This window comes from Heptranchias perlo, chromosome 3, assembly GCF_035084215.1.
Source record: "Heptranchias perlo isolate sHepPer1 chromosome 3, sHepPer1.hap1, whole genome shotgun sequence".
NCBI lineage: Eukaryota > Metazoa > Chordata > Chondrichthyes > Hexanchiformes > Hexanchidae > Heptranchias > Heptranchias perlo.
Genome location: NC_090327.1, coordinates 60,020,305 through 60,046,869, shown reverse-complemented (window position 1 = coordinate 60,046,869; position 26,565 = coordinate 60,020,305). Strand labels below are relative to the sequence as shown.

Sequence of the window (26,565 nt, the reverse complement as noted above, 5' to 3'; positions counted from 1 at the left end):
ACGGCGATATATTTCCAAGTCGGGATGGTGTGTGACTTGGAGGGGAACGTGCAGCTGGTGTTGTTCCCATGTGCCTGATGCTCCTGTCCTTCTAGGTGGTAGAGGTCGTGGGTTTGGGAGGTGCTGTCGAAGAAGCCTTGGCGAGTTGCTGCAGTGCATCCTGTGGATGGTACACACTGCAGCCACTGTGCGCTGGTGGTGAAGGGAGTGAATGTTTAGGGTGGTGGATGGGGTGCCAATCAAGCGGGCTGCTTTATCTTAGATGGTGCCGAGCTTCTTGAGTGTTGTTGGAGCTGCACTCATCCAAGCAAGTGGAGAGTATTCCATCACACTCCTGACTTGTGCCTTGTAGATGGTGGAAAAGCTTTGGGGAGTCAGGAGGTGAGTCACTCGTTGCAGAATTCCCAGCCTCTGACCTGCTCTTGTAGCCACAGTATTTATATGGCTGCTCCAGTTAAGTTTCTGGTCAATGGTGACCCCCAGGATGTTGATGGTGGGGGATTCGGCAATGTTAATGCCGTTGAATGTCAAGGGGAGGTGGTTAGACTCTCTCTTGTTGGAGATGGTCATTGCCTGGCACTTATCTGGCGCAAATGTTACTTGCCACTTATGAGCCCAAGCCTGGATGTTGTCCAGGTCTTACTGCACGTGGGCTCGGACTGCTTCATTATTTGAGGGGTTACGAATGGAACTGAACACTGTGCAATCATCAGCAAACATCCCCATTTCTGACCTTATGATGGAGGGAAGGTCATTGATGAAGCAGCTGAAGATGGTTGGGCCTAGGACACTGCCAGTCTGAGTAACTACGCTTAACCCCTACTCTCTGTTTTCTGTTTTGTAGCCAGCTTGCTATCCATTCTGTTACTAGTCCCCTGACGCCACATGCTCTAATCTTAGCCATGAGTCTACAATGTGGTACCTTATTGAAGGGCTTTTGAAAATCCAAATATATTACATCTACTGCATTACCCTTGTCTACTCTTTCTGTTACTTCTTCAAAGAATTCAATAAGATTGGTCAAGCATGACCTTCCCTTCTGAAATCCATGCCGACTATTCTTTATTATATTTTCGGTTTCTAGATGTTTTTCTATTACATCCTTGAGTAAAGATTCCATTATGTTTCCTACCACCGACACTAAGCTAACTGGTCTATAGTTCCCTGGACTTGTCTGCCAGTCCTCTGGCACTTTTCCCTTTTTGAATGAATTTTTATATATATGCAATTGCGAATCTGCTATCTCTTCACTAACTTCTTTTAAATGCGTGGATGCAATTCATCCAGATCAGGGGTTTTATCCTCTCTAAGTCTGATTAGTTTATCATTTATCTCCCCTCTTTCTATCTTAAATGTCTTTATATCTTTTTGATCACTTCTTCTAATGTCATGTCTGCCTTGTTAGTCTACCTGATAAATATTGAGGCAAAGTAACTATTCAATGTTTCTGTCATTTTGTTGTCATTACCTGTGAGTTTATCTTGTGCATCCCTTAGGTTGCTAGGTTATGAGGTAGCAATCAATGGTAAGAATTCTAGGCAATTTTTCCCCTTCCTAGCCAGGGTACATAGGGGGAGAAATTGGTCTTTGGCGAAAGCACGAAACAGGCAACAGTGAATTGGCAATCCATTTTATACTGTGTCAGAAGGCTTCAATGATTGACTTCAATTGGCCACAACTGGAGTATTGTGTCCAATTCTGGGCACCGCACTTTAGGAAGGATGTGAAGGCCTTAGAGAGGGTGCAGAGGAGAATTACTAGACTGGTTCCAGGGATGAGAGACTTCAGTTACGTGGATAGACTGGAGAAGCTGGGGTTGTTCTCCTTAGAGCAGAGAAAGTAAAGAGGAGATTTGATAGAAATGTTCAAAATCATGAAGGGTTTAGATAAAGTAAGTATAGAGAAACTGTTCCCTTTGGCGGAAGGGTCAAGAACCAGAGGGCATAGATTTAAGGTGAGTGGCAAAAGAACCAAAGGCGACATGAGGAAAAACTTTTTTACGCAGCAAGTAGTTATGATCTGGAATGCACTGTCTGAAAGAATGGTGGAAGCAGATTCAATCATGGCTTTCAAAAAGGAATTGGATAAATACTTGAAGGGAAAAAATTTGCAGGACCACGGGGAAAGAGCGGGGGAATGGGACTAACTGGATTGCTCTTAGAGAGCTGGCACGGGCTCGGTGGGCCGTATGGCCTCCTTCTGTGGTGCAATGATTCCATGAATGGAAAAGAACATCGGGCCTGGTGTAAAATGACCTGCTGGTTCAGAACTGCCAATTTTGCACTTTCGTCGAAGATCAATTCACCCCCATAGAATCCAACTGTAGCATTCCCAGTGAGCTCAGGTAACTCAGCACAAATCAGAGATCAAGCGTGGTAATTTTCTAGTCCATGCGACTCCTTACTGAATCTTTCCAGTAATCCATTACAGAAGGTTTTTCATTAGATCATATAGTAGATTTTGGTCTGGGTCCAAGAATGATGGAAATTGGCCCTCGGGCTTCATCACCACACTTGGCACAAGCTGCCGGCGCTTGTCACACCTCCATTTGCAGCTCGCCCGAGTGGAGAGATCAATGTCGGGTTGTCTGCTTTGCCGGCAGCGACCCTCCCAAGAGGGGAGATTGGAGTGGGCATCGGGGGGGGGGGGCAGGTGGGTGGAGTGGAGTCGGGGGAGCGCTACTATCCCTGCTGGCTCCACAGGAAGTTTTTTTTTGAGAACATTTTTCTTTAAACCTACCTCTCGTTGATGGCCACATGGGCCGCTGAAGAATCCTGAGCAGGGCTCAACGTCTGGTCCGCTCATCAGCAACACATTTCTTGATGGGGTTCTTCAACAGTCGTTAGACCCCTAATTTACATATTTTAGGGGTCTAATGCTTGTTTCAGGCATTCGCCCAGGACATCTAAAAAAAATGGGGCCCACGAATTTAAGCGGTGGGACCAACTCCTGTGCAGATTGGGCGCAGGCTGTCCCACTGCTAAGCTGATATGCTTTGCTCCCATTTTATGCTCGAAAAACAGGCGCAATGCATACCAATTTCTACCCCCCTAACCTTTAACTTTTTTTAAAAAATGAATTGCTTAATATCTTTAATATGATCTTCAACATGTCAACATGGTCTTGAATGGAAACGTCCTACATTAAATTTAAGAGACAACTTACATCTACACGTGAAAAGGTTTTAAGTTAAAAGTAATTTTTACAAATGTTTTGAAATTCAGGGGGGAATTTTAACACACAACGGGCGGGAGAGGCTGGGGGGTTAAATTGTTGAAAATGTGAAACCCGACCCTAACCCGTCACGAATGTGCCTATTTCCAGTTTTACGGCGGCGGGTTGGGGAGGGCAGCCGAATAACCTGCTCTGGAGAGGCGATTCATTGATTAGAATATTTAAATGAGGGTCCGTACCTGCTATTTTGGCAGCCATTTAAATTTAACACTGGCCGGCTGGGTTTCGCAGGGCTCGGGAAAACAGGCATCTAAAGGGAGGCAGGAGCTGCCGGATCCAGCAAGTAAGTGCTTTTCCAGCACTGTTTGTGGGCCAGAAGGAGCAGGAGTGCTTCCTCCTGGCCCCTCAAGCACATCTTCTACCGCAATCTCTCCCCCCCCACCACCCCCCGCCGATCCACCGACCCCCCTGAGATTTGTATCTATCCCCCTTGGCGATCCCTCCCTCCCTCTGAGCCCCCCCCACTCCACCATCAACCTCCGATCTTCTCGATTGCCGGGGACCGTCCCCAGAGGTTCCCGGCCGCTGCCTTCAACAACAGGGTTTCCCGCCCAGCAGCCGGCCAGCCTTCAATCTGGGCAGGAAACGGAGTCGAATAATTCTAATGAGGTCCTGCTGTTAAATTCGGCAGGACCTCCGCCTTCCCGGTATTTCCAGGTTTCCCAGCCGCTGATACGCGCCTCCGTTCCCTCCCCACAAATATTGGGGCTCTATTGACGTGGAATCAGTTCCCTTTTCCAATGAATATATTGATTTTGAGAGAACATCAAACAAGAAAGGGCTTCACTTGGTGGCTAGTTGTGATAGCAGGTGGGCTATTCTACTGAATCAGAAATCAGAGGTCGAGTCCCAGTCTTGAACGTTATTTAGGCCTGGATTGACAGGTTAGCAGCATGGCGGGACCTCCACTACCCACGTGACTCAGCTGCTAACCCACCGTTTTTCCCTCTGGGGTCCTTAATTAGGTACGTGGAGCAGGTTAGGAGTGGTAGCACCGCTGCTCAGTGGGTTACTATTGCTGGGAGAGAGGGAGCTAGAGTGATGCTGCAGCATTTTGAATGCTACAGCTAATTCAAGGGGGAGGGCTGTATTTTTGGAGACCAGGAGCCACAATCATGTAGAAAGCAGCAGCTTCAGGGGGTGGAGAAACAGGAAGGGCTCCAAGAATCACATATATCTGTGGATGTTTTACTGGCTAAGGGCTGGAAGTGAAGACTTTTAGGGACTGAGGGCAGGAAGTCCCTTAAGAGGTTCAGGCCTAATGGAGGCAGGTTTCTGAAGCAGTGTGTGCAACATCCATCACCCCTAGAACTGGCACAGGAAGACCTCATAAGGGCAGCCTTGTTACCAAAACACATTCTGCACAAATGATAGAGGCTTTGCTCACCTCCTTTCCCCCGTGCAGGTAGTCGAAACAGTTTCTATACATATGGTTAAGAATGGACAAGTGGGAGGAGTCCACTACCTGCATCTGAAACACATTGCAGGAAGTTTCCCCTGATCTGCAGAACACCCTGGCAATTTCTGTGGCAACAAGGTGCCAAGAAAAACTTCTAAGGACATTGATGGCTTCTGGAGTGGCGGCTAACACTCCTGCATTCGAAGATTTGAGGATCATCCTGGACATGGCACTTTCAAGGGTTTCTAAGACCTGAATTGGAATATTTGATCTGTAATGATACGGACCAGCAGCACTTTTCAGCCTGTCTCAATTGGCTGCCATAGGTGGTCACAGTTGTTGCTGTCTCTCTGGGCAGTGGCAATGAGCCTGCTTTCTTAGGGCCCCCTCCAATGCCTGCACATGAGGGAGCTTCAGACATGGGTTATGCACTGTAGGAGAAAGGCTGCCGGAAGCTATTCCCCCGGGACAGCTGCTTTAAAGAAACACCTCAGACCTTTAAGGCTCCAGGGGAACCTTCCCAGCCACACACCGCTCAACCTTGTTTCATTCAGCGAGCACCTCGTAGAAGGAGTAGACTAGGGACTAGAAGAAGTAAATTATCTGTCACAAAGGGTAGACATGGTGGTAAGAAGTAGTTATAGATAGGATGTATGGATTTGTTACCACCTTTTGGTGAATGTTGTTCTGGAAAGTAAACATGGCTTGACCACACAGAGTTCTGAGTTCATTATTGTATAAACTTGTAACTTTTTGGAGTTGGATGATGGGTAAGGGTAATGTAGAATTTTGTCTTAAGAAGAAAATTGAGGGGTTCTCATATGGGGCTTTAAATGCCATAAACTTTTTATCAATTGCTCTTACAGCTGCAGGAACCCTGGCAGTCTATAAAATTGGATAACTCACTCTCTTTGTTTATGGTTCTGTTGAGAAGGAAATAATCTGTGTAGCCCATTGGAGGAGAGAATCAGTGACCTTCTTTTGCAATGGTGAGTTGCTGCCTGACTAAGATGGTAAGATGCAGCTTGCAGTTACAAAGAAATTCAAAGCAGCAGTGACTTTGACTGGTACATACAATGCTCTTCTACTCGTAGAAGTGGGCAGGTTTGCAGTCAGCAGCTGACACATTTCTTTATTTGCCTCTAGAGGCGAATTGCAGCCCTCTGAGTGATGGTAGAGAAATCTAAGAAAGACTTTTTTGGTCTGTAAACCCTGTTGAGTGGGTATCTACATGTAGAAAACAAACGACTTGTGTGATGCCTCACTTTAAGTGGCTCTAATCGAGCCTTTTCCATATCCTCATCCTCTTTCTCTTCAAAAAATAGGAATTGAGGAATTTCTATTGGGAAATCAATGTCCTCAGTCCAAAGCTGAAAATATGACAGGAAAAGTGCTGACAGAACCTCTAGATCACCAAACAGATAAAATTGATATGCAGACAAAGTAACATCAATATTTAGCTCCAGCAAACAAAATGGCCTGCTCAATGTAGTATCCTGCCTCTAGGACACTGCTGTGCTGTTTATTCTGTCATTTCTGACGTGGCAAATTAGGGGCAGAAGTTGAGGAAAGCGCAATGGGAATGTTGCCTGTACCCACCTAACCCCATTAAATATGTCCAGGCCGCCTCTGGGTGGGTGTTAAAGGAGAATGGCAGATTTTGGAGAAGAAAATTCCGATGCAATTTTTTTTTCGGATTTGAGGTATTAGGCCTTACTGCCCAACTGTGCTCAGTTTAGCACCACAAACCTGCCTGAAAACGGGTAGTAATTGAAAGGAAAATCCAGGCCTTACACTCCAACTTTCTTCGGAAAGATTATTTTCTTTCTGAACAATTGGCTGTAAACTAGCTGGACAGGTGCCCTTTCCTGCAACATTCAACTACATTTTGTGGTAAATTAACCAGGAACAGAATTAATAGGATCCATGGAGATACACATAGGCTAGGCACATTCAACCAACAGTGACAATATAATTGCAAGGAGGGTGCTAGGAAGCAATAAAGATTAAAACTAAAAATATACTTGAGATGGGATGATCTATTCTGTATTGCCCACTGTTCGTACTGTAGTTTTCCAGCAAAACTGGTACAGTGCCTTACCAGAAATAGTACTGCTCTTAGAAAATCTGCATCAGAAAGCCAGTAGTGAGAGCTAAAGTAACAACGGTAGATAAAAATTACTTACGCAGGACACAGAAGAGTCTGTTCACCCCTGCAAACTGACCTGTAAATAGCAGATAAAATAGGGAGAAAGAGAGACAGCCCAGAGAGTAAGTAATGTGACCACTCAAAATAATAAAGGTATTTTAAAGGTAATTAAAGATAGGATGTGCAAATAAAATCTGGAACTTCAAATAAGATATGTTGTGAAAAGGAAAAAAAATGTCGTATAGTAGTTAGCAGTAAGCTCCATACATTGCATACATGGAGAGGCAGTAAGACAGGAAATACGTTAAAAGACCATTTAAAGTACCTAGCATGGGTATTGATATTACACTTCTGCTACTACAGGGATATTATTCCAACCAAAATAGGAAGTAGAATGAGAATTTACTTAAAGAAGTTAAGTTAACCTTCTTTTAGCTGAGCACATTTTCCATTCTATCTATTTTAACAATAAAGGTAACACCAGCTTTGATTGAGCAAATGTAGGATCTGCATCTTAGAAGTGCATGCCTCCTATGATTCTCCTCCTCCAGAACCCGCAAATAGAGAATGTCCATAGCCATACCTGTAACTCCTCATAAATCAGCACCCGAACGCCATTCACTGGACACATAGGCACGGATAATTGATGAAGTACAACTATAAGAATCTGTAACGAAGGCTACATGAACTTTCACTACCTTCCTTTTTACAACAACAGAATATAGCAGAGAATCAATGGGGGTAATTTTCACTTTCGGCGGTAATCTGGTGGAGTGGATTGCCTGCCTGTTCTAGAACCTGCCTGACTGGGATAAAAATTGGGTGGATTCTACAGTAGTCGCATGGTCCACTGCACCAGATTAGTGTCCCGACGGTGAAGGTGGAAATTACCCCCAATGATTTGCATGCAGATACACCAAATACAGCAACATATCTTTAAGAGCAAGGACTCAATTGAAGGGAAGAAACTTCTCTTGCAGTGCCCATTCATATGAGCACTTAGCTACAGAGCACTGTCCAGTGCATTAAAAGGGTCTCTCCTCATTTGTACAAAAATCAGGGCTTTAATGAACCTAGTGGACAATGGTGCAGAGGCTCTAAGTGCCTGCGCGCTTCCATGTTGGGTTATTGTGCACAATGCACATCAGGTGTTGTGTAGATGCTGCTCCATAATACTGGGGACTGGCACCAAATACATGGCAGCACTATAGGTACCAAAGATCAAATTATCAGTGCCACTTGACCCAGACTTAAATTCTATTCTAGAAATAACTCTAAATGGTATTAACAATTTCTGGTTTCAGGCAAAACACATTTTGTTGGATGGATGTTAAGTTTGGATAGCTCTCCCACATGGAAGGACAGAATGAGATTCCAAGCCCCTAATCCATTTAATTTTAACTTCCCATAAACCTACTATTCAGAGAACCAGGATTTTCAATTTTCATGCAATTCAGGGTAACATTGGCCCTGAATTCCCTCTGCTGCTTTTTGTGCATTAAAGGGGTCTCTCCTCATTTGTATGAAAATCAGGGCTTTAATGAGCCTACTGCACAATGGTGCACAGGCTCTAAGTGCCTGCATGCTTCCACGTTGGGTTATTGTGCACAGTGCACATCAGGTGTTGTGTAGATGCTGCTCCATAATACTGCTATTATGCTGCTTTTTGCTGCTGTGCTGCCATGACTTCAATGAAAGTGCAGTGAAAATTCTGATTACACGCATAAAAAGGTTTTCCGTTGCACTTCCGGCAAAATCATGGCAGCACAGCGACAGAAAATCTGAGGAAATTCAGGGCCACTGTTTTATTCCTACAAATCAGTGGTTTTTCACTGAATACCAGGCTGACAAGATTCCAGAACAATGTTCTTTGCAAGTCTTTAAATTTGGGATGCACAAATTTGATGGTAGCTTCACTTTGGTTGACTATAACTCGTAAACAGTTCAAAGGATAGCTGCATTTGGTAAAGAAGGGATTGATTTCCTTTTTGATTGATTTCCGCTATTGTAAATGTATTTTTGTTGGTCAGTTTCACATTGTCAGTAAAGTTTTGCAGATTTTTCACTTCATTTTCTCCAGCTGTGACTAATGAATAAAGAAGCAAAGAACAAACAGGAACCCCCACTCCCTTAAATTGCACAAATAGCAGATTACCCCAGAAAACCAAGTAACAAACACGTGGAGCAAAATGTCATCCAAAATGCAAACAAGTAGCAGAAGCTCTCACCTCCCTTTAAGATTTGTAAACAATTTTACAACACCAAGTTATAGTCCAGCAATTTTATTTTAAATTCACAAACTTTTGAAGGCTTCCTCCTTCGTCAGGTGAACGATGTGAAAATGAAATCCTCGAAATGAAATCGCATTTATAATTCACAGAACAATGCTTGGTGATTACAGACAGTTTTTTCAACTGCCCGTTGCCAAGGCAATCAGTGTGCAGACAGACAGGTGTTACCTGCCAGGTCTCAGAATACACAAATCACCAAAAAAAACAACAAACAAAAAAAAAACAGAGATAGAGAGGTAGAAACATAGAAAAGACAGCAACTGACCCGTTATATTAAAAACAGATAACATTTGTTCGCTGGTGGGGTAACGTGTAGCGTGACATGAACCCAAGATCCCGGTTGAGGCCGTCCTCATGGGTGCGGAACTTGGCTATCAATTTCTGCTCGACGATTTTGCGTTGTCGTGTGTCTCGAAGGCCGCCTTGGAGTACGCTTACTCGAAGGTCGGTGGATGAATGTCCATGACTGCTGAAGTGTTCCCCGACTGGGAGGGAACCCTCCTGTTTGGCGATTGTTGCGCGGTGTCCGTTCATCCGTTGTCGCAGCGTCTGCATGGTCTCGCCAATGTACCATGCTCTGGGGCATCCTTTCCTGCAACGTATGAGGTAGACAACGTTGGCCGAGTCACAGGAGTATGAACCATGCACCTGGTGGGTGGTGTCCTCTCGTGTGATGGTGGTATCTGTGTCGATGATCTGGCATGTCTTGCAGAGGTTACCGTGGCAGGGTTGTGTGGTGTTGTGGACGCTGTTCTCTTGAAAGCTAGGTAATTTGCTGCGAACGATGGTCTGTTTGAGGTTGGGTGGCTGTTTAAAGGCGAGTAGTGGAGGTGTGGGGATGGCCATAGCGAGGTGTTCGTCATCATCGATGACATGTTGAAGGCTGCGGAGAACATGGCATAGTTTCTCTGCTCCGGGGAAGTACTGGACGACAAAGGGTACTCTGTTGGTTGCGTCCCGTGTTAGTCTTCTGAGGAGGTCTATGCGATTTTTTGCTGTGGCCCGTCGGAACTGTCGATCGATGAGTCGAGCGTCATATCCCGTTCTTACTAGGGCGTCTTTCAGCGTCTGTAGGTGTCCATCGCGTTCCTCCTCGTCTGAGCAGACCCTGTGTATTCGCAGGGCCTGTCCATAGGGGATGGCCTCTTTGACGTGGTTAGGGTGGAAGCTGGAAAAGTGGAGCATCGTGAGGTTGTCCGTGGGCTTGCGGTAGAGTGAGGTGCTGAGGTGCCCGTCTTTGATGGAGATTCGTGTGTCCAAGAAAGAAACTGATTCTGAGGAGTAGTCCATGGTGAGCTTGATGGTGGGATGGAACTTGTTGATGTTATCGTGTAGTCTCTTCAGTGATTCCTTGCCATGGGTCCATAGAAAGAAAATGTCGTCGATGTATCTGGTGTATAGTGTTGGTTGGAGGTCTTGTGCAGTGAAGAAGTCCTGCTCGAACTTGTGCATGAAAATGTTGGCGTATTGGGGTGCGAATTTGGTCCCCATGGCTGTTCCGTGTGTTTGGGTAAAGAACTGGTTATCGAAGGTGAAGACATTGTGATCCAGGATGAAGCGGATGAGTTGTAGGATGGCGTCCGGAGATTGGCTGTTGTTGGTGTTGAGTATTGATGCTGTCGCAGCGATGCCGTCATCGTGGGGGATACTGGTGTATAGTGCCGAGACGTCCATCGTGGTGAGAAGTGTTCCTGGTTCAACTGGTTCGTGGGTACTGAGTTTTTGTAGGAAGTCTGTAGTGTCGCGACAGAAGCTGGGGGTTCCCTGTACGATGGGTTTCAGGATGCCCTCGATGTATCCAGAGAGGTTCTCACACAGGGTTCCGTTGCCTGATACGATAGGACGTCCAGGTGTGTTGGCTTTGTGTATCTTTGGGAGGCAGTAGAAGTCTCCCACGCGGGGAGTACGTGGGATGAGAGTGCGTAGGATGCTTTGAAGGTCTGGATCGAAGGTCTTGATCAGTTTGTTGAGTTGGTGGGTGTGTTCTTTGGTCGGATCTGCGGGTAACCGTCTGTAGTGTTCCTGGTTGTCCAGTTGTCGGTATGCTTCTTTGCAATAGTCTGTTCTGTTCTGTATGACTATGGCTCCTCCTTTGTCCGCTGGTTTGATGACGATGTTGCGGTTGGTCTTGAGAGCGTTGATGGCGTTGCGTTGTGCTCGGGTGACATTTCAGCAGTCGGGGAACACTTCAGCAGTCATGGACATTCATCCACCGACCTTCGGGTAAGCGTACTCCAAGGCGGCCTTCGAGACACACGACAACGCACGCTGCGACAACGGATGAACGGACACCGCGCAACAATCGCCAAACAGGAGGGTTCCCTCCCAGTCGGGGAACACTTCAGCAGTCATGGACATTCATCCACCGACCTTCGGGTAAGCGTACTCCAAGGCGGCCTTCGAGACACACGACAACGCAAAATCATCGAGCAGAAATTGATAGCCAAGTTCCGCACCCACGAGGACGGCGTCAACCGGGATCTTGGGTTCATGTCACGCTACACGTTACTCCACCAGCGAACAAATGTTATCTGTTTTTAATATAGAACATAAGAACATAAGAACATAAGAAATTGGAGCAGGAGTAGGCCAATCGGCCCCTCGAGCCTGCTCCGCCATTCAATAAGATCATGGCTGATCTGATCCCAACCACAAATCTAAAGAACACAAGAAGTCGGAGCAGGACCCGGCCACATAGCCCCTGGGCCCTCTCCGCCACCCACAGGGCATTGACCGATCCGAACTCAGCTTCATGTCCAATTTCCTGCCCGCTCCCCATAACCCCTAATTCCCTTTACTTCTAGGAAACTGTCTATTTCTGTTTTAAATTTATCTAATGATGTAGCTTCCACAGCTTCCTGGGGCAGCAAATTCCACAGACCTACCACCCTCTGAGTGAAGAAGTTTCTCCTCATCTCAGTTTTGAAAGAGCAGCCCCTTATTCTAAGATTATGCCCCCTAGTTCTAGTTTCACCCATCTTTGGGAACATCCTTACTGCATCCACCCGATCAAGACCCTTCACAATCTTATATGTTTCAATAAGATCGCCTCTCATTCTTCTGAACTCCAATGAGTAGAGTCCCAATCTACTCAACCTCTCCTCATATGTCCGCCCCCTCATCCCCGGGATTAACCGAGTGAACCTTCTTTGTACTGCCTCGAGAGCAAGTATGTCTTTTCTTAAGTATGGAGACCAAAACTGTATGCAGTATTCCAGGTGCGGTCTCACCAATACCTTATATAACTGCAGCAATACCTCCTTGTTTTTATATTCTATCCCCCTAGCAATAAAAGCCAACATTCCGTTGGCTTTCTTGATCACCTGCTGCACCTGCATACCAACTTTTTGATTTTCTTGCACTAGGACCCCCAGATCCCTTTGTACTGCAGTACTTTCCAGTCTCTCGCCATTAAGAAAATAACTTGCTCTCTGATTTTTCCTGCCAAAGTGCATAACCTCACATTTTCCAATATTATATTGCATCTGCCAAATCTCCGCCCACTCACCCAGCCTGTCTATATCCCCTTGCAGGTTTTTTATGTCATCCTCACTCTCTACTTTCCCTCCCATCTTTGTATCATCTGCAAATTTTGATATGTTGCACTCGGTCCCCTCCTCCAAATCGTTAATATAGATTGTAAAGAGTTGGGGACCCAGCACCGACCCCTGTGGAACACCACTGGTTACTGGTTGCCAGTCCGAAAATGAACCATTTATCCCAACTCTCTGCTTCCTGTTCGATAACCAATCCTCCACCCATGCCAGAATATTACCCCCAATCCCGTGATTTTTTATCTTAAGTAATAATCTTTTATGTGGCACCTTGTCGAATGCCTTCTGGAAGTCTAAATACACTATGTCCACTGGTTCCCCTTTATCCACCCTATACGTTATATCCTCGAAGAACTCAAGCAAATTTGTCAGACATGACTTCCCCTTCATAAAGCCATGCTGACTTTGTCCTATTAAATTATGCTTATCTCAATGTTCCGTTACTGTCTCCTTAATAATAGACTCCAAAATTTTACCCACCACAGATGTTAAGCTAACTGGCCTATAATTTCCAGCCTTCTGCCTACTACCCTTTTTAAATAACGGTGTTACATTAGCAGTTTTCCAATCTGCCGGGACCTCTCCTGAGTCCAGGGAATTTTGGAAAACTATCACCAAAGCATCCACAATCCCTACTGCCACTTCCCTCAAGACCCTAGGATGGAAGCCATCAGGTCCAGGGGATTTATCCGCCTTGAGTCCCATTATTTTACTGAGTACCATCTCCTGAGTGATTTTAATCGTATTTAGCTCCTCCCCCCCGAGAGTCCCCTGTTTGTCCAGTGTTGGGATATTCTTAGTGTCCTCTACTGTAAAGACTGAAACAAAATATTTGTTCAGCATTTTTGCCATCTCCATGTTTCCCACCATTAATTTCCCGGTCTCATCCTCTAAGGGACCTATGTTTGCCTTAGCCACCCTTTTTCTTTTTATATAACTATAGAAACTCTTGCTATCTGTTTTTATATTTTTTGCTAATTTCTTTTCATAATCTAACTTCCCGTTCTTAATCAATCCTTTAGTAACTTTTTGCTGTCTTTTGAAGAATTCCCAATCTTCTATCCTCCCACTAAGTTTGGCTACCTTATATGTCCTTGTTTTTAGTCGGATACTATCCTTGATTTCTTTACTTAGCCACGGATGGCTGTCATTTCTTTTACACCCTTTTTTCCTCAGTGGAATATATTTATTTTGAAAGTTGTAAAATAACTCCCTAAATGAACACCACTGCTCATGTACCGTCTTACCCTTTAATCTATTTTCCCAGTCCACTTTAATCAATTCCGCTCTCATACCATCATAGTCTCCTTTATTCAAGCTCAGTACGCTTGTTTGAGAATCAACCTTCTCACCCTCTAATTGGATATGGAATTCAACCATGTTGTGGTCGCTCGTTCCAAGGGGATCCTTAACTAGGACATTATTAATTAATTAACGGGTCAGTTGCTGTCTTTTCTATGTTTCTACCTCTCTATCTCTGTTTTTTTTTTGTTTGTTGTTTTTTTTGGTGATTTGTATGTTCTGAGACCTGGCAGGTAACACCTGTCTGTCTGCACACTGATTGCCTTGGCAACGGGCAGTTGAAAAAACTGTCTGTAATCACCAAGCATTGTTCTGTGAATTCTAAATGCGATTTCATTTCGAGGATTTCATTTTCACATCGTTCACCTGACGAAGGAGGAAGCCTCCGAAAGCTTGTGAATTTAAAATAAAATTGCTGGACTATAACTTGGTGTTGTAAAATTGTTTACAATTGTCAACCCCAGTCCATCACCGGCATCTCCACATCATGACTCCCTTTAAGAAACTAACATGTGCAGGCCAGATTTCAGAACTCACATTTGTGCCTATTTTTATTGGCGAAGTGTGCACTGTGGGTGGAGCTTTCCCACAGACCTGAAATTTAGTGACCTTATTTTAATAATTATTCTATTTAAACGAGGTCATGCATGCCAGTTGCACCACCTAATTTTCTCTCCCCAAATTGGCTGCCACAAAATGTAGCATGCAGATCCTAGGCATCAATTATTCTACATATTGTCCTATCTCACCTGATAGCTCTCATCCTGCAGTTTTTGCTTTAGGTACTCCTCCAGCTTCAACTCATGTTCGAGTTGGTGGACAGTATTATTTTCATAACTTTCATCATCAGTTCTCACATATGAGTCACCATCTTCTGCAACACTTTCAAAGAAAGAAACCATAAATAGTGACATCTTTGCCTCTTAAGACATTAGCTCCTTTTACATTTGTATTCCTAAATTTGTGCTGGGAAACCAAAAGGAAAGCCACAACTTTCTCAACCAAATATGTGCTCTTACAATCCTGGGTTCAGTAAGTGATAGTTAACTCTCTGTATTTATCAGTGCTCCATATACGTAATGCCTGTGCAGATGTAGCTGCTGGTTGTCAATAGGCATGACCATTCCTGTCTGAAAGTTTGGAATAAGCAGCCTCTCTTTTCTAGCAGCATGTATTGAGATGTTTTATTACATTAAAGGCACTATATAAATACAAGTTGTTGTTGTATGTTTCAGTTGTTGAAAATAAGGCTCATATGTGAAATATTTCATGTAAGAAAAACAGTCTAAAGTACCCTACAGAAATGTCTATCTTGCTGGCAGAAATTTGCACATCTACTTTTCTCAGCAAGATGGTTCAGCTGGTTGGTTAATTTTAGTTTTTCTTTAGAGGAAGGGAAGGGGGGAGAAAGAAATAGAGCCAAGAGAATTTCCAAAAAGATTTTAAAAAGAGGAAAAAAGTACAACTTTCTATTGCAAATGTCTATATGTCAAATTTTTGAAGTTTGCATTCAAAAGACGATGAAGAAAAGTACTGATTATTCATACTTACATATCACTTCGAATTGATCCTGTTGCAGCAGCACTGTGGATATAGCTGGGATTTCTGGCATTGATCTGAGCTAGAAAGGCCTTCTCAGAAGTTGGTGAAGGAACTATGTCATCTAAATGAGCTCGACCAAAATCTGAATCCACATTGCTCTCTGTCTCACTGCCAGCCTCTGCTGAATTGAAAGCAAAACTTCCATCAGCAATGACACAAATGGTTAAGTCCCCAGTGTACATACATGAAGGTAATAAGATGGGCTACACTTTTATCGCAACAAGTTATTAAGGCCTGACCTTACATAGCACAAGAGAGAATGAAGATTGCATCATTTATCAATATGGATATAATTTTACTACCGTTACAACATAATGGAAGATAACGCATTGAAGAGCGAGTAATGATCTTTAGGGCAAGTACCTTGTGCAGCACAGCATCCAACAAATTTCTGCCCTTACGGCTTATGGAGCGATTTGCTTCCCAAGTGCATAAAAATGTTACACACTATATTAATTAACACCAGCATTGTTTTTCATCTCTCAGAAACATTAAAGGGTTTTCAGTCAAAAGTGCCGTGTAGATGATCTTTCTTAATATTGGTGCATTTTTAAAAATATTTTTGCTGATGATTTTCCCATCTGCCTTATTGCCATTTGGTGTGGAGTTGCCATTTCCCCCGCCACTATTTTGCACAGTACATAGTGGGTTTCCCATTGGGAATTCCCCTGTGTCTTTGCTTTTTGGAAGCGAGGAGGCACAGAGAGATGCCAGGCTGATCAGACAATTGGTCTGCACATGGCAGACACCCGCTGGTCCCTCATACCACAATATACAGGCAGAGGCACTCCTATCTCCAGTTGTCCAAGGAGCAGTGCTTGTGGGGAGTTTGCTTTAGAAAGGAAGCTAGCACTGAGTTGTGTCATGATATTACACTGGACTCCACTAAAATGAAGGAATCATCGCAAATGCCAAGGAAATGAGCATTCTCTTGCATGATGCAATTATGCAGCAACCCGACCTGTAGCCCACCTTTGTCACATGCACAATACTGCCAGTGGCTTTAAAAGGTCACAACAGCCCTTAACATTTCTGCTACTGGATCATTCCAGGCGGTTACAAGGAACGTTGTTAACCTTAGCTAATCAGCTGAGCACAGATGCATTAAGCAAGTCAGATACACATTATTTGCTAGATCAAGCTGTTTCATCTCCTTCCCCCTGGACAGTCAGCAGCAGCATGACAAGACATTTCAACTTTATACAGTAGCAGGAATACTAAAGGTATATTACATCCACATGGCCCTACTTGCTCAATGCCACAACCTATGTCAACAACAAAGGATTCCACTCATTCAATGTTCATTAGCAACCAGCAAAGCTGCAACATGCAAGTAAATGTTTGCTTCCCTGGGATCTACCATGATGCCTTCATTGTAAGGCTGCTCACTGTGCCAGCACTCCGAAACACAAGACTCTGAATGATTTCTGGGATATCAAAGTTATCCTCTGCAGCCATTACTGATCACCCCTGTTTGGTTTCCCAGGACATGAGCTGAACAATGGTACAATGAGGTCCGTTCATGAGCAGAGTTACAATTGAGCATATTATTGGCATTTTGAAATTGTGTTTCAGATGCCTGGATCTATCTGGGGGTGTCCTTGCTAGGGTATCAACGATTGCGAACCTGCAAAGGTTGCGTGCTGCATGTCTCTGCCTTACTAAGAGGTTTCATCCTGTGGGTCCTGGAAGAGGGAGGACCCCATAGGCAGAAAGGGGCCAATGGATTAATAGTCCTATATACATCTTCCCCCTTCCCTCCACAAATAAGTCATCATCTACAAACCCTTCTCTGTGCTCAATAAAGCTCCCATTCATGCCACCTAATGAAAGCAACTTCCACATTTTTTAATCACAATGTCTGCACACAACTTCAATGCTGTCAGAATTTTATTCAAAACCCACAGTGTATGTGTCGTGTGTGTGTGTGATGTGTGTTTGCCTAGTGCTTACCAACAAGCTTTCCCTTAGTGCTAGTGTGATGTGTGCAGTCTTATAAATATCATTTGCTTCACCTAGGTGCCATTTAATTAGTAGTAGTGCATGAGGTGACAGCCTGCTATGTCCCAGTAGTAGTTCCTGGAACTGAAGTGAGCCTGATTGCACGGCAGCTATGTCCTAAGATAGACCTGCTGTAGGCTGACCTCATGTGCTTCTGCATGAGCAGCCTGGTCCTGCCTCCTTTCTGACACATGTGCAGTCATTAAAGGGGTTGGTAGAAGGGTTCATATGTGCTCCTATATTGAGAGACCATCATTTGTGCCCATTCCTGCCATGCCACTGGTGCTGGGCACTGGGTAGGCAAGGTCACTGATCTGTGTGAAAACAAACTTGATATTTTCAATGAGACCAGTGAACCCCTGCTACATAGTTGTCTGTAACTAGTTGCCAAGCTAGTCAAAGCCAAAAGAGACCGTCCTCTCAATCTGGCACCCCAAGCCTCTATGGCAGGAGTCTGAAGGGTGAATTTTAACTCCTAGAGGGAAGCCAATAGGAGTGGACGGCAATCCTCTGCGCTGGCGTGAGTCGGAGGCCAGACATCTGCCAGACCTCATTTGAATCCTGCCGATCAGCTGCCCAGCCATTTTGGTGGAAAGCAGCAGCTGGCTGGCTGAAAAGGACGAAAATCGGGCTTACAGGCCGCCCACTGCCATCAGTAGGCTACCAGTAGCAAGGTACGTCCGGAAAGGGGGATGTTTGCAGGGTCTTGCAGTTGGAGAGAAGCCTGGACTTTCCTTGTGGGGACTGGAGAAGCACTTTTGCTCCTCTGGGCCACACTAGGAAAGTTTTTTTTAAAACTTACCTTATTGAGCCCCTCTAGTTTCCTAACAGGTTTATCTGGTGGGATGGCAGCGGGGGCATAGCCCCGCTTGTGGGCCATTCGTATGCATACATTTTTAGAAGGGATTATTGGTTAGTGATCAGAAGCAGGAATCCTAGATGCATTACCCTTCCAAATCTGGGGCACTGAGGCCAACTGTAGCTTCCCTAATTGAGATCAATTTATTGCACAAAGATTGGGATTGAACCTGGCACCTTCTTGAAGTAATAATATTATTGAGCAAGTTTGTGCCATTATTGAGCAAGAATGGCTCAGCTACGCATTGCTTTAATCAGCAAAGCTGTGGAGAAGTCCCAAAAAAAATGGATTCTGAAAAAAAGAACATGCAATACCAACTGCTATTCCTGATTATTCTCACTGCACAGACGTCTTATGCTAGACACTGCATCAACTTTCACACTGCTTCACTTTCTCAAAGATAATGCTGAGCATTACAGAACACAATATGGACAAGCTGTAGGATGCATTGAATGCGCTTATTTATAGCACACTCTGAAGAACATGGAAAATTCTACTCTTGCATTATTTTTAGATATGGTTCAAAAAGCTACTGCATTCCTGGAGGGGATGTCACTTGGCACAAACTTGCTCAATAATGTTATTACTTCATTTTTCTTTTTCTTCAGTCCACAGCACTCAAGTTGAATTGCAAGGAAAGATAAATAAATCAATTCAAACTTATTGAAATATATATTCATCTATATTTAGGAGAAATAAAGGACATGGACAACTTTATAGCTTAGAACACTGCACTCTTGTGTCTGGTTCTGAATTCCTATTCTGGCTTGACATTCAAACTCAGCTACACTGAGTGGTGTACTTGGACATTTTTATCAGTTAGGCTAGTAAATGGAATGTCTTGAGATAGTGACCCCTAAGAGGCAAGGGAAAAATAATCAGTGATATTCCCTCAACAAAGCACACAACGTCAACAAATGTGGTGTGGCATCAATGACGACCACACCATCCCTTTCCCTTAGTAGCAAATGGCTTAGAGTGGTGATACTGAAGAGTAGAACAATTAAAGCACTCAACTAGATTATTACAATAAGGATATTGCTTTATGAATGTGACTAACCTTAATTCACGACTATTATGTGCAGGACTCAAAATAACCAGTAACACACCAGTGGATCAATATGTCTTTATCTTATCATCAATTTATTTTTTGGCTTTTATATTTTTGTAGCAGTGTGAATGGCAATGCATTTTTACTGGATGCTCACTTTGCACTTAAGTTAGAGAAAACAGGGCCTCATGTGTAGGTACTGAAACATGTACATGGAGTTCTGCTCACGGCCTCCAATTGCTGGCGAAATTTATAATGATTCAAAACAGCAGACCAACGAGTTAGTCAGCTATTTTATATTTTTTCTCTCGCCAATTTTTTTTTACATTTTCTTGATAGTGTTGACTTCTTGCTGGTGCAAAGTCCCACAAATGCTGGTGTAACTCATTCAAATGCCCATTATTCACAGAGGAAGAAAGAAAGAACTTGCATTTCTGTAGCACCTTTCACATCCTCGGGATGCCCACAAAGCATTTCACAGACAATGAAGTACATTTGAAGTGTAGTCACTAGTGTAATGTAGGCAAACATGGCAACCAATTCGCACACAAGGTCCCTTAAATTTCAGAGATAAATGACCAGATAATTTGTTTTGGTTGTTGTTGGTTGAGGAATAATTGTTAGCCAGAACACCAAGAGAACTCCCTTGTTCTTCAAGTTTTTCTAGATCTTTTACATCAATCCGAGAGGGGCCTCGGTTTAACATCTGATCCGAAAGTACACTCACAGTGCAGCACTCCTTCAGTACGACACGAATTATCAGCAGGCTATTCGATCATGGTGAATTCACAGGTTGATTGTGTTATCGCCTGACATTGGCACGCACTTGAGTAGATTTTCTTGTTCCCGAGCATGGGGCTAGTGGATCACCTTGGCGCAATAAATGGAGGAACACTGGGAAGGAGTGCATACCCGTAAGGGAGCCTGCCCAATTTTCCATCCATTTGAATTAATGGGCAGAAAGCCTGGCAGGTTCCGTTAGGATTGTGCTTTCCTCCCCATCCAATTTTCCTGTATTCACTACGTTCATGTGATCCAATAGCATCAGGCACAAGAACAAGAATCTTTGCCCCATGCAGTTTCAAGAGGAGTCATTGGATAGAGATTGGGAGCAGGAATTCTGCTTGGTCTCCTGTCCCTAATCCTTGAGCACTAAGGCCGGCTGTAGCACCACTACTGCCACACCGGCTCTGAACGGCTAACTCAACACAGACCAGGAATCAAACCTTGGGCCTTATTATTTTGTATGACTCAGTCACTCATTAGTAATTGCTTGAGCAATCAGGAGAGCAATCAGCTATTTTCTTTTATTCTCGCAGTAATTTGCTCCCCTTCTCTACTGTCTTTAAGGCATTGATTCTTTGTTGGGTTAAGGTTCCAAGGGTTTTAGTTGCTCTCAGTGGTTTTTATTCATGTGTGGGCCTTGAAAGTAAGTGGATTCAAAGATGTGAAAGGGAAGGTTTTAGAATCTTCAAGCACTGGAAGCAGTTCTGGGGTGGGAAAAGCAGTCCAGGCAGGATGGGCTTCACTTAAAATGAACTAGGTAACATGGAAGGGAATTGAGGGAAAAATTAGGATGTGGAGGTGGAAAGCTTTTCAGAAATTAAATAAAGTGGTAAAAATTAATAGGGAAGGGGACCAATAGGTGGAAATGCTAAGAGAGGGAAGACAGTTAATCAAACAAGTTGTCTTTGTACCAACACTAAGAGTATTCCAAATAAAAGAGGAATGAGCAGTATAAATCCAGCTAGAGGAATATGAAGTGGTAGCAATTACAGGGACCTGTGTGCAGACCAGGCAAGATTGCAGCTAAATATACCAGGATATAGGAATTTTAGAAATAATAGGGAAAACAGAAAGAGGGGTGGGGGGTGTTGTATAAATAAAATACACCATCATGGTGGTAGGAAGAAGAGATCTAAATTAATGTAATCAATAGGTGGAACCACTGTTGGTTAGAGTTAAGCAGCAGGAAAGACCTCCAGACTGTGATGATTTCATTTCATCCAGACTGTGATGATTCTTCCCTGCAAGAAGAATAATGTGGCTAACAATTGATTTCAGTCTGTAAGGACTGGGAGAAAAACAGCAACACAAGTAAGAAACAATTTAATGAATGCATTCCAGATTTTCTAAAGCAACATGTTGTCAACCTGACAAGGGACCTGGCGATACTTGATTTAGTTGTGAGCAACAAACTTCAGACCTGCATCTTGGAAATAGTGACCATAACATGATTGAAGGGGAGAAAGGAGGGTCACAATTCAAGGTTTTGGATTTAACTGAAACTAACTTTGAAGGAATGAGGAAGGGATTGGCAGGAATAGGATGGGAAAAATTATTAGCTGGTAAATCTATGGACCAACAGTAGAATCTATTCAAAGTGGGTAGTGATAAGTACTGTGCCCCAGGGATCAATGCTGGGCCCAAGCTTTTCAGTATATATAAAAAAATGACCTGGATTAGGGAAGAGAGAGGAGTATATTCAACTTTGTAGATGATACTAAGCCAGGAGGTATGGAGAGATGACTGTGGAGAGAGCAGAAAATGGAAAAAGGATATCAAGAGATTAAGTGAGTAGGTAAAATATGGTAGATCCAGTTTAATTAACAAAGCACGAGGTAGTACACTTCGGATGTATGAATGGGGGATGGGAATATAATCTAAATGGCGAAGTGCTGGGAAGGATAGATGAACAAAGAGATTTAGGGGTTCAGGAACCAAAATCATTAAAAACTAACTTGAAGGTTGAAAATGTGATCAAAATTGGCTAATGGGAGGCTGATCTTCATAACAAGGCTATCATAACATTGATGTATCAGGGTAATATAAATGCCGTACAGCAGACGGGATCCTTACTGTCTATGATCACTTACCCGAATTCAACTCTTTTACCAAAGAGGACATTGTGTTTGTAATGGAATCTGCTGCCACTAACAGGTCATTTCTCAAATTTCTCCTGGAGCCTACAGAGAGCATATTATGCTTGTTTTAAAAAGCACATGACAACACTTAAGGCTAATATATTGCTACAATTACATTTTTCATATAATAGCTTTCATGACAAGTTATGTTTACCTTTTTAAAATAAAAATTTCTGCTACTCCGAGAATTCCTTCATCTTCTACTCCTAGAAATTTTGTATTCTGAAAAGTTTACTTTTATGAGAATGTATGAGGATCGGGCAGGAAAGTGGAGTTGAGGTTGAAGATTAGCCATGATCTGATTCAATAGCAGAACAGGCTTGAGGGGCCGTATGGCCTACTCCTGCTCCTATTTCCTATGTTTTAGAAATTTGGAAGAGGGAGAACGTACGCTAATAAATTTGTGTATTTTTTTTCTTTATAATGAGGGATAAATTGGTTTCACGCCGGTTCAGTGGGCAGTGCATCTGGAATGCATGTCCAATGACAGAGCACGAGCCTTGGGCCTCATTTCCATAAAACTGCAGGTATCGAATCAAACATCCTGATGCAGCACGCCTGTCGGAGCCTTCGTAAAATCGGCTATCTCAGATGCTGAGCCAGCCCACAGGCAAGTCCTGGGCGGGGGAGGTAAATGGGAAGGGGTGGGGGAGTGCAAGCTGGCAGCGTTGCATGCAATGTTACTGTGGGGCCAAGAGGAGCACTCCTGCTCTTCTTGGCTCCACATTAAGGTAAGTGAAAAAGAAAAGCGGACCCCTTTTTCAATAGCCTTCTCCTGTTCCTTTAAGGACTACTGGTTTGGCTGCCATTGACCTGGAAGAACAGGTAATTTCTCTGCCCAGTTTTTGCTGAATTTGGCATCAAGGTCCCGAAACAGGCTTTAGTCTCTTGATTAGCATATTCAAGAGGCCTAATGCCTGCTTCAGGCAGATTCCATAGGCACTCGGAAGTTGCTAGCTGTCAATTTGGCAGCTGGTGCACTTCTGGGTGGGGTGGGGGGGGGGGGGGGTGGGAAGTATTGGGGCGCAGGAGATTGCACCCAGAAATTGGTCCCCTGATGTGCATTTCGCACCAAAAAAACAGGCGCAATGAGGACCAATTTCTCTCCCAATATCCACTTTTGCAACAGTAATTTTGAGAATGACTCACTCTGTGCAAATGCTTCCTGTACATCTCCTCCAACCCCTGTCAGCGAGTCTTGAGGTGTATGGGTTGGAGTTGAGCAGGCAGAGGTTGATCTGATAGGCATTGGGATAGGAACAGATCGACTAATAGTGTGACTTGGTGAAGAACGGGGGGATCCTGCCCCCTGAGTCTGAAAACAATAAATAATATTATGTTACTACATATATACCTATTGCACAGAAGACAAAATAAGTCATCTTTTGGTTTACACAGTAAAATTACTTTTTGTATTAGTTTAATAAGAAGCAAGACTATCTCTTGCTGACTTCACCATGAGCATACAAGTTCGCTAAATTGACAATGAATGATACCATTAATCATCTTTCTTTATTGTTTCAAATTGAGCTTCTTTAGTAATGGAGAATGAGAACAATGCATTTTGTTTACTTACAGTGATGACCTCTGCACTTTACCCCAGTCCCTCCCAATCACCAGTCCAGAACAGAGTCACAAGGTAGATGTCAGTGTAATGAAAATTCCACAATGGACAGTTTCAATTCTCAATCTTAAAATACAAAGCTACCTCTTAAAAAGTGCCTTCTTCTTGAACCACTACAGTCCTTATGCTGACGGTGGAGGACTCAGCAATGATGATGCAACTGAAGGTCGGGGAAAGTGGTTCGGCCTTTTCTTGTTGGAGATAGTCATTGCCTGGCACTGATGTGGTGTGAATGTTACCTGCCACTTGTCAAGACAAGCCGGAATGTTGTCCAGGGTTTGCTGTAGGCTGGCATGGCCTACTTCATTACTGGAGAAATTGTGAATGGAGCTGAACACTGTGGAATCATCAGCAAACAGCCCCACAATGACCCACCATTGAAACCCTTATTTACGTTTTTATTACCTCCAGTCTCGACTTCTCCAACCTTCATCCTTCCCAGCGCTAAGTCCTGCTTACACATTACCACCGTGCTTGCCCATCCCCCAAAGCACAGAATTCAAACTCCTCATTCTTGCTTACAAATCCCTTCATGGCCTTGGCCCATTCCACCAATGTATTATCCTCCTCCCTACGTCCCAGCACGTGCCTTTGGTTTTCTGACCCTGGCCTCCTGTGCATTTCCCTCCTCCCTCTGTTACACCATCAGTAGCAGAATCTTCAACTATCTGAGCCCCACTCTCTGTAATTCCCTACCTAAACTCCTATAGTTCTTCCCACCTTCAAAAATATATTTCTTAAATAATGCTTTTGTTCATTTCCCCTAACTCATCTACTGCTCGTCATCTCTTTCTCCTCTGAAAACTGCTTTGGGGCATTTACTGCATTCATTTCATACTGGACTAGAATTTCCTTAGAACAAGTTACATCGCTGTTGCCCCTTTTAAATAAGAATTGTGTCTGCCGGTGTTCTGCAGAGACAGTTACACGTGGCTTTCCCGGGTCTGTTCATTGTATTCCCATTGATCCAGTCATTCGTGTAAATCCCCCGTAAAATGTGGAAATTTCTGTGCAGCCTCTAAAAAGACAGTTCAGCCTGAACTCTTCAGCAGCAGAATGGGGGACAAATATGTGAGAAAGAAGCAGTGTTAAGAACATAAGAAATAGGAGCAGGAGTAGGCCATACAGCTCTTCGAGCCTGCTCCACCATTCAATAAGATCTTGGCTGATCTTCGACCTCAACTCAACTGTCCCGCCCGATCCCCATATCTCTTGATTCCCTTACAGTCCAAAAATCTATCAATCTCAGTCTTGAATATACTCAACGACTGTGAATCCACAGCCCTCTGGGGTAGAGAATTCCAAAGAGTCACAACCTTCCGAGTGAAGAAATTCCTCCTCATCTCAGTCCTAAATATCCGACCCCTTATCCTGAGATTATGTCCCCTAATTCTAGACTCTCCAGCCAGGCGAAACATCTTCTCAGCATCTACCCCGTAAAGCCCTCTTGGAATCTTACATGTTTCAATGAGATCACCTCTCATTCTTCTAAACTTCAGAGTATAGGCCCAGTCTATTCAATCTTTCCTAATAGGACAACCCTCTCATCCCAGGAATCAATCTAGTAAGAGCCAGTATCCCACATGCTTTCTTAACCGTCTTATCAACGTGCCCTGCCACCTTCAAAGATTTGTGAATATGCACTCCCAGGTCTCTCTGCTCTTGGACCCCCCTCAAAATGTACCAATTAGATTATACTACCTCTCTGTGTTGTTCCTCCCAAAGTGTATCACTTCACACTTATCCACATTAAATTGCAACTGCCACGTGTGTCTGCCCATTTCACCAGTCTGTCTATGTCCTCCTGAAGTCTGCTACTATCTTCCTCACTATTTACTATGTTGTCAAGTTTTGTATCATCTGCAATCTTCGAAATTGTACTCCATTTACCGAAGTCCAGGTCATTTATATATGACAAGAAAACAAATTGTTCTAATATCGACCCCTAGGGGACCCCACTGTATACTTTTCTCCAGTCAGAAAAACATCCGTTCACCACTGTTCTCTGGCTCCTATCCCTTAGCCAATTATGTAGCCAAGTTATCACCGTCCCTTTAATACCATGTGCTTCTATTTTCCGAATAAGTCTGCTATGTGGTACTTTATCAAATGCCTTTTGAAAGTCCATATGTACAACATCTACTGTACTACCTTCATCAACCTCTCCGTTACCTCATCAAAGAACTTAATCAGGCCAGTTAGACACAATTTGCCTTTAACAAATCCACGCTGGCTGTCACTTATTAACCCATGCTTCACCAAATGAGAATCAATTTTGTCCTTGACAATGGTCTCTAGTAGTTTTCCTACCATTGACATTAGACTGACTGGACTGTAGTTATCAGGTTTGTCCCTCTCCCCTTTTTTGAATAGGGGTATAATATTTGCAATTCTCCAGTCCTCTGGCATCACTCTCATATCCAAGGAGGATTGAAAGATTGTGGTCAGAGCTCCTGCTATCTCGACCCTTGCTTCCCTTAGCAACCTAGGATGCACGCCATCTAGACTGGGGGACTTGTTAACTTTGAGTGATGCCAACCTATTTAGCACCTCCTTTCTATCTGATTTTATCCTA

The 26,565-nt window shown here is 43.7% G+C and overlaps 1 protein-coding gene across 11 annotated transcripts in view; it reads right to left on the bottom strand.

Moving 5' to 3' along the window:
- dtna (dystrobrevin, alpha) overlaps window positions 1–26,565 on the bottom strand; it is a 199,490-nt gene that overhangs the window by 3,615 nt on the left and 169,310 nt on the right. For 4 of the 11 annotated variants that reach the window (XM_067979890.1, XM_067979891.1, XM_067979895.1 and 1 more), the window contains 5 exons: window positions 23,516–23,681; window positions 22,319–22,408; window positions 15,481–15,649; window positions 14,679–14,811; window positions 6,820–6,858 (listed from right to left, as the gene is read on the bottom strand). In XM_067979890.1, coding sequence (XP_067835991.1) covers window positions 6,841–6,858; window positions 14,679–14,811; window positions 15,481–15,649; window positions 22,319–22,408; window positions 23,516–23,681 — 576 coding nt within the window. In that variant the 3' untranslated portion in view covers window positions 6,820–6,840. Of the gene's footprint in view, window positions 1–6,819; window positions 6,859–14,678; window positions 14,812–15,480; window positions 15,653–22,318; window positions 22,409–23,515; window positions 23,682–26,565 lie in introns of all 11 variants that reach the window. The other 7 variants (XM_067979894.1, XM_067979851.1, XM_067979865.1 and 4 more) reach the window with 3 other exon arrangements.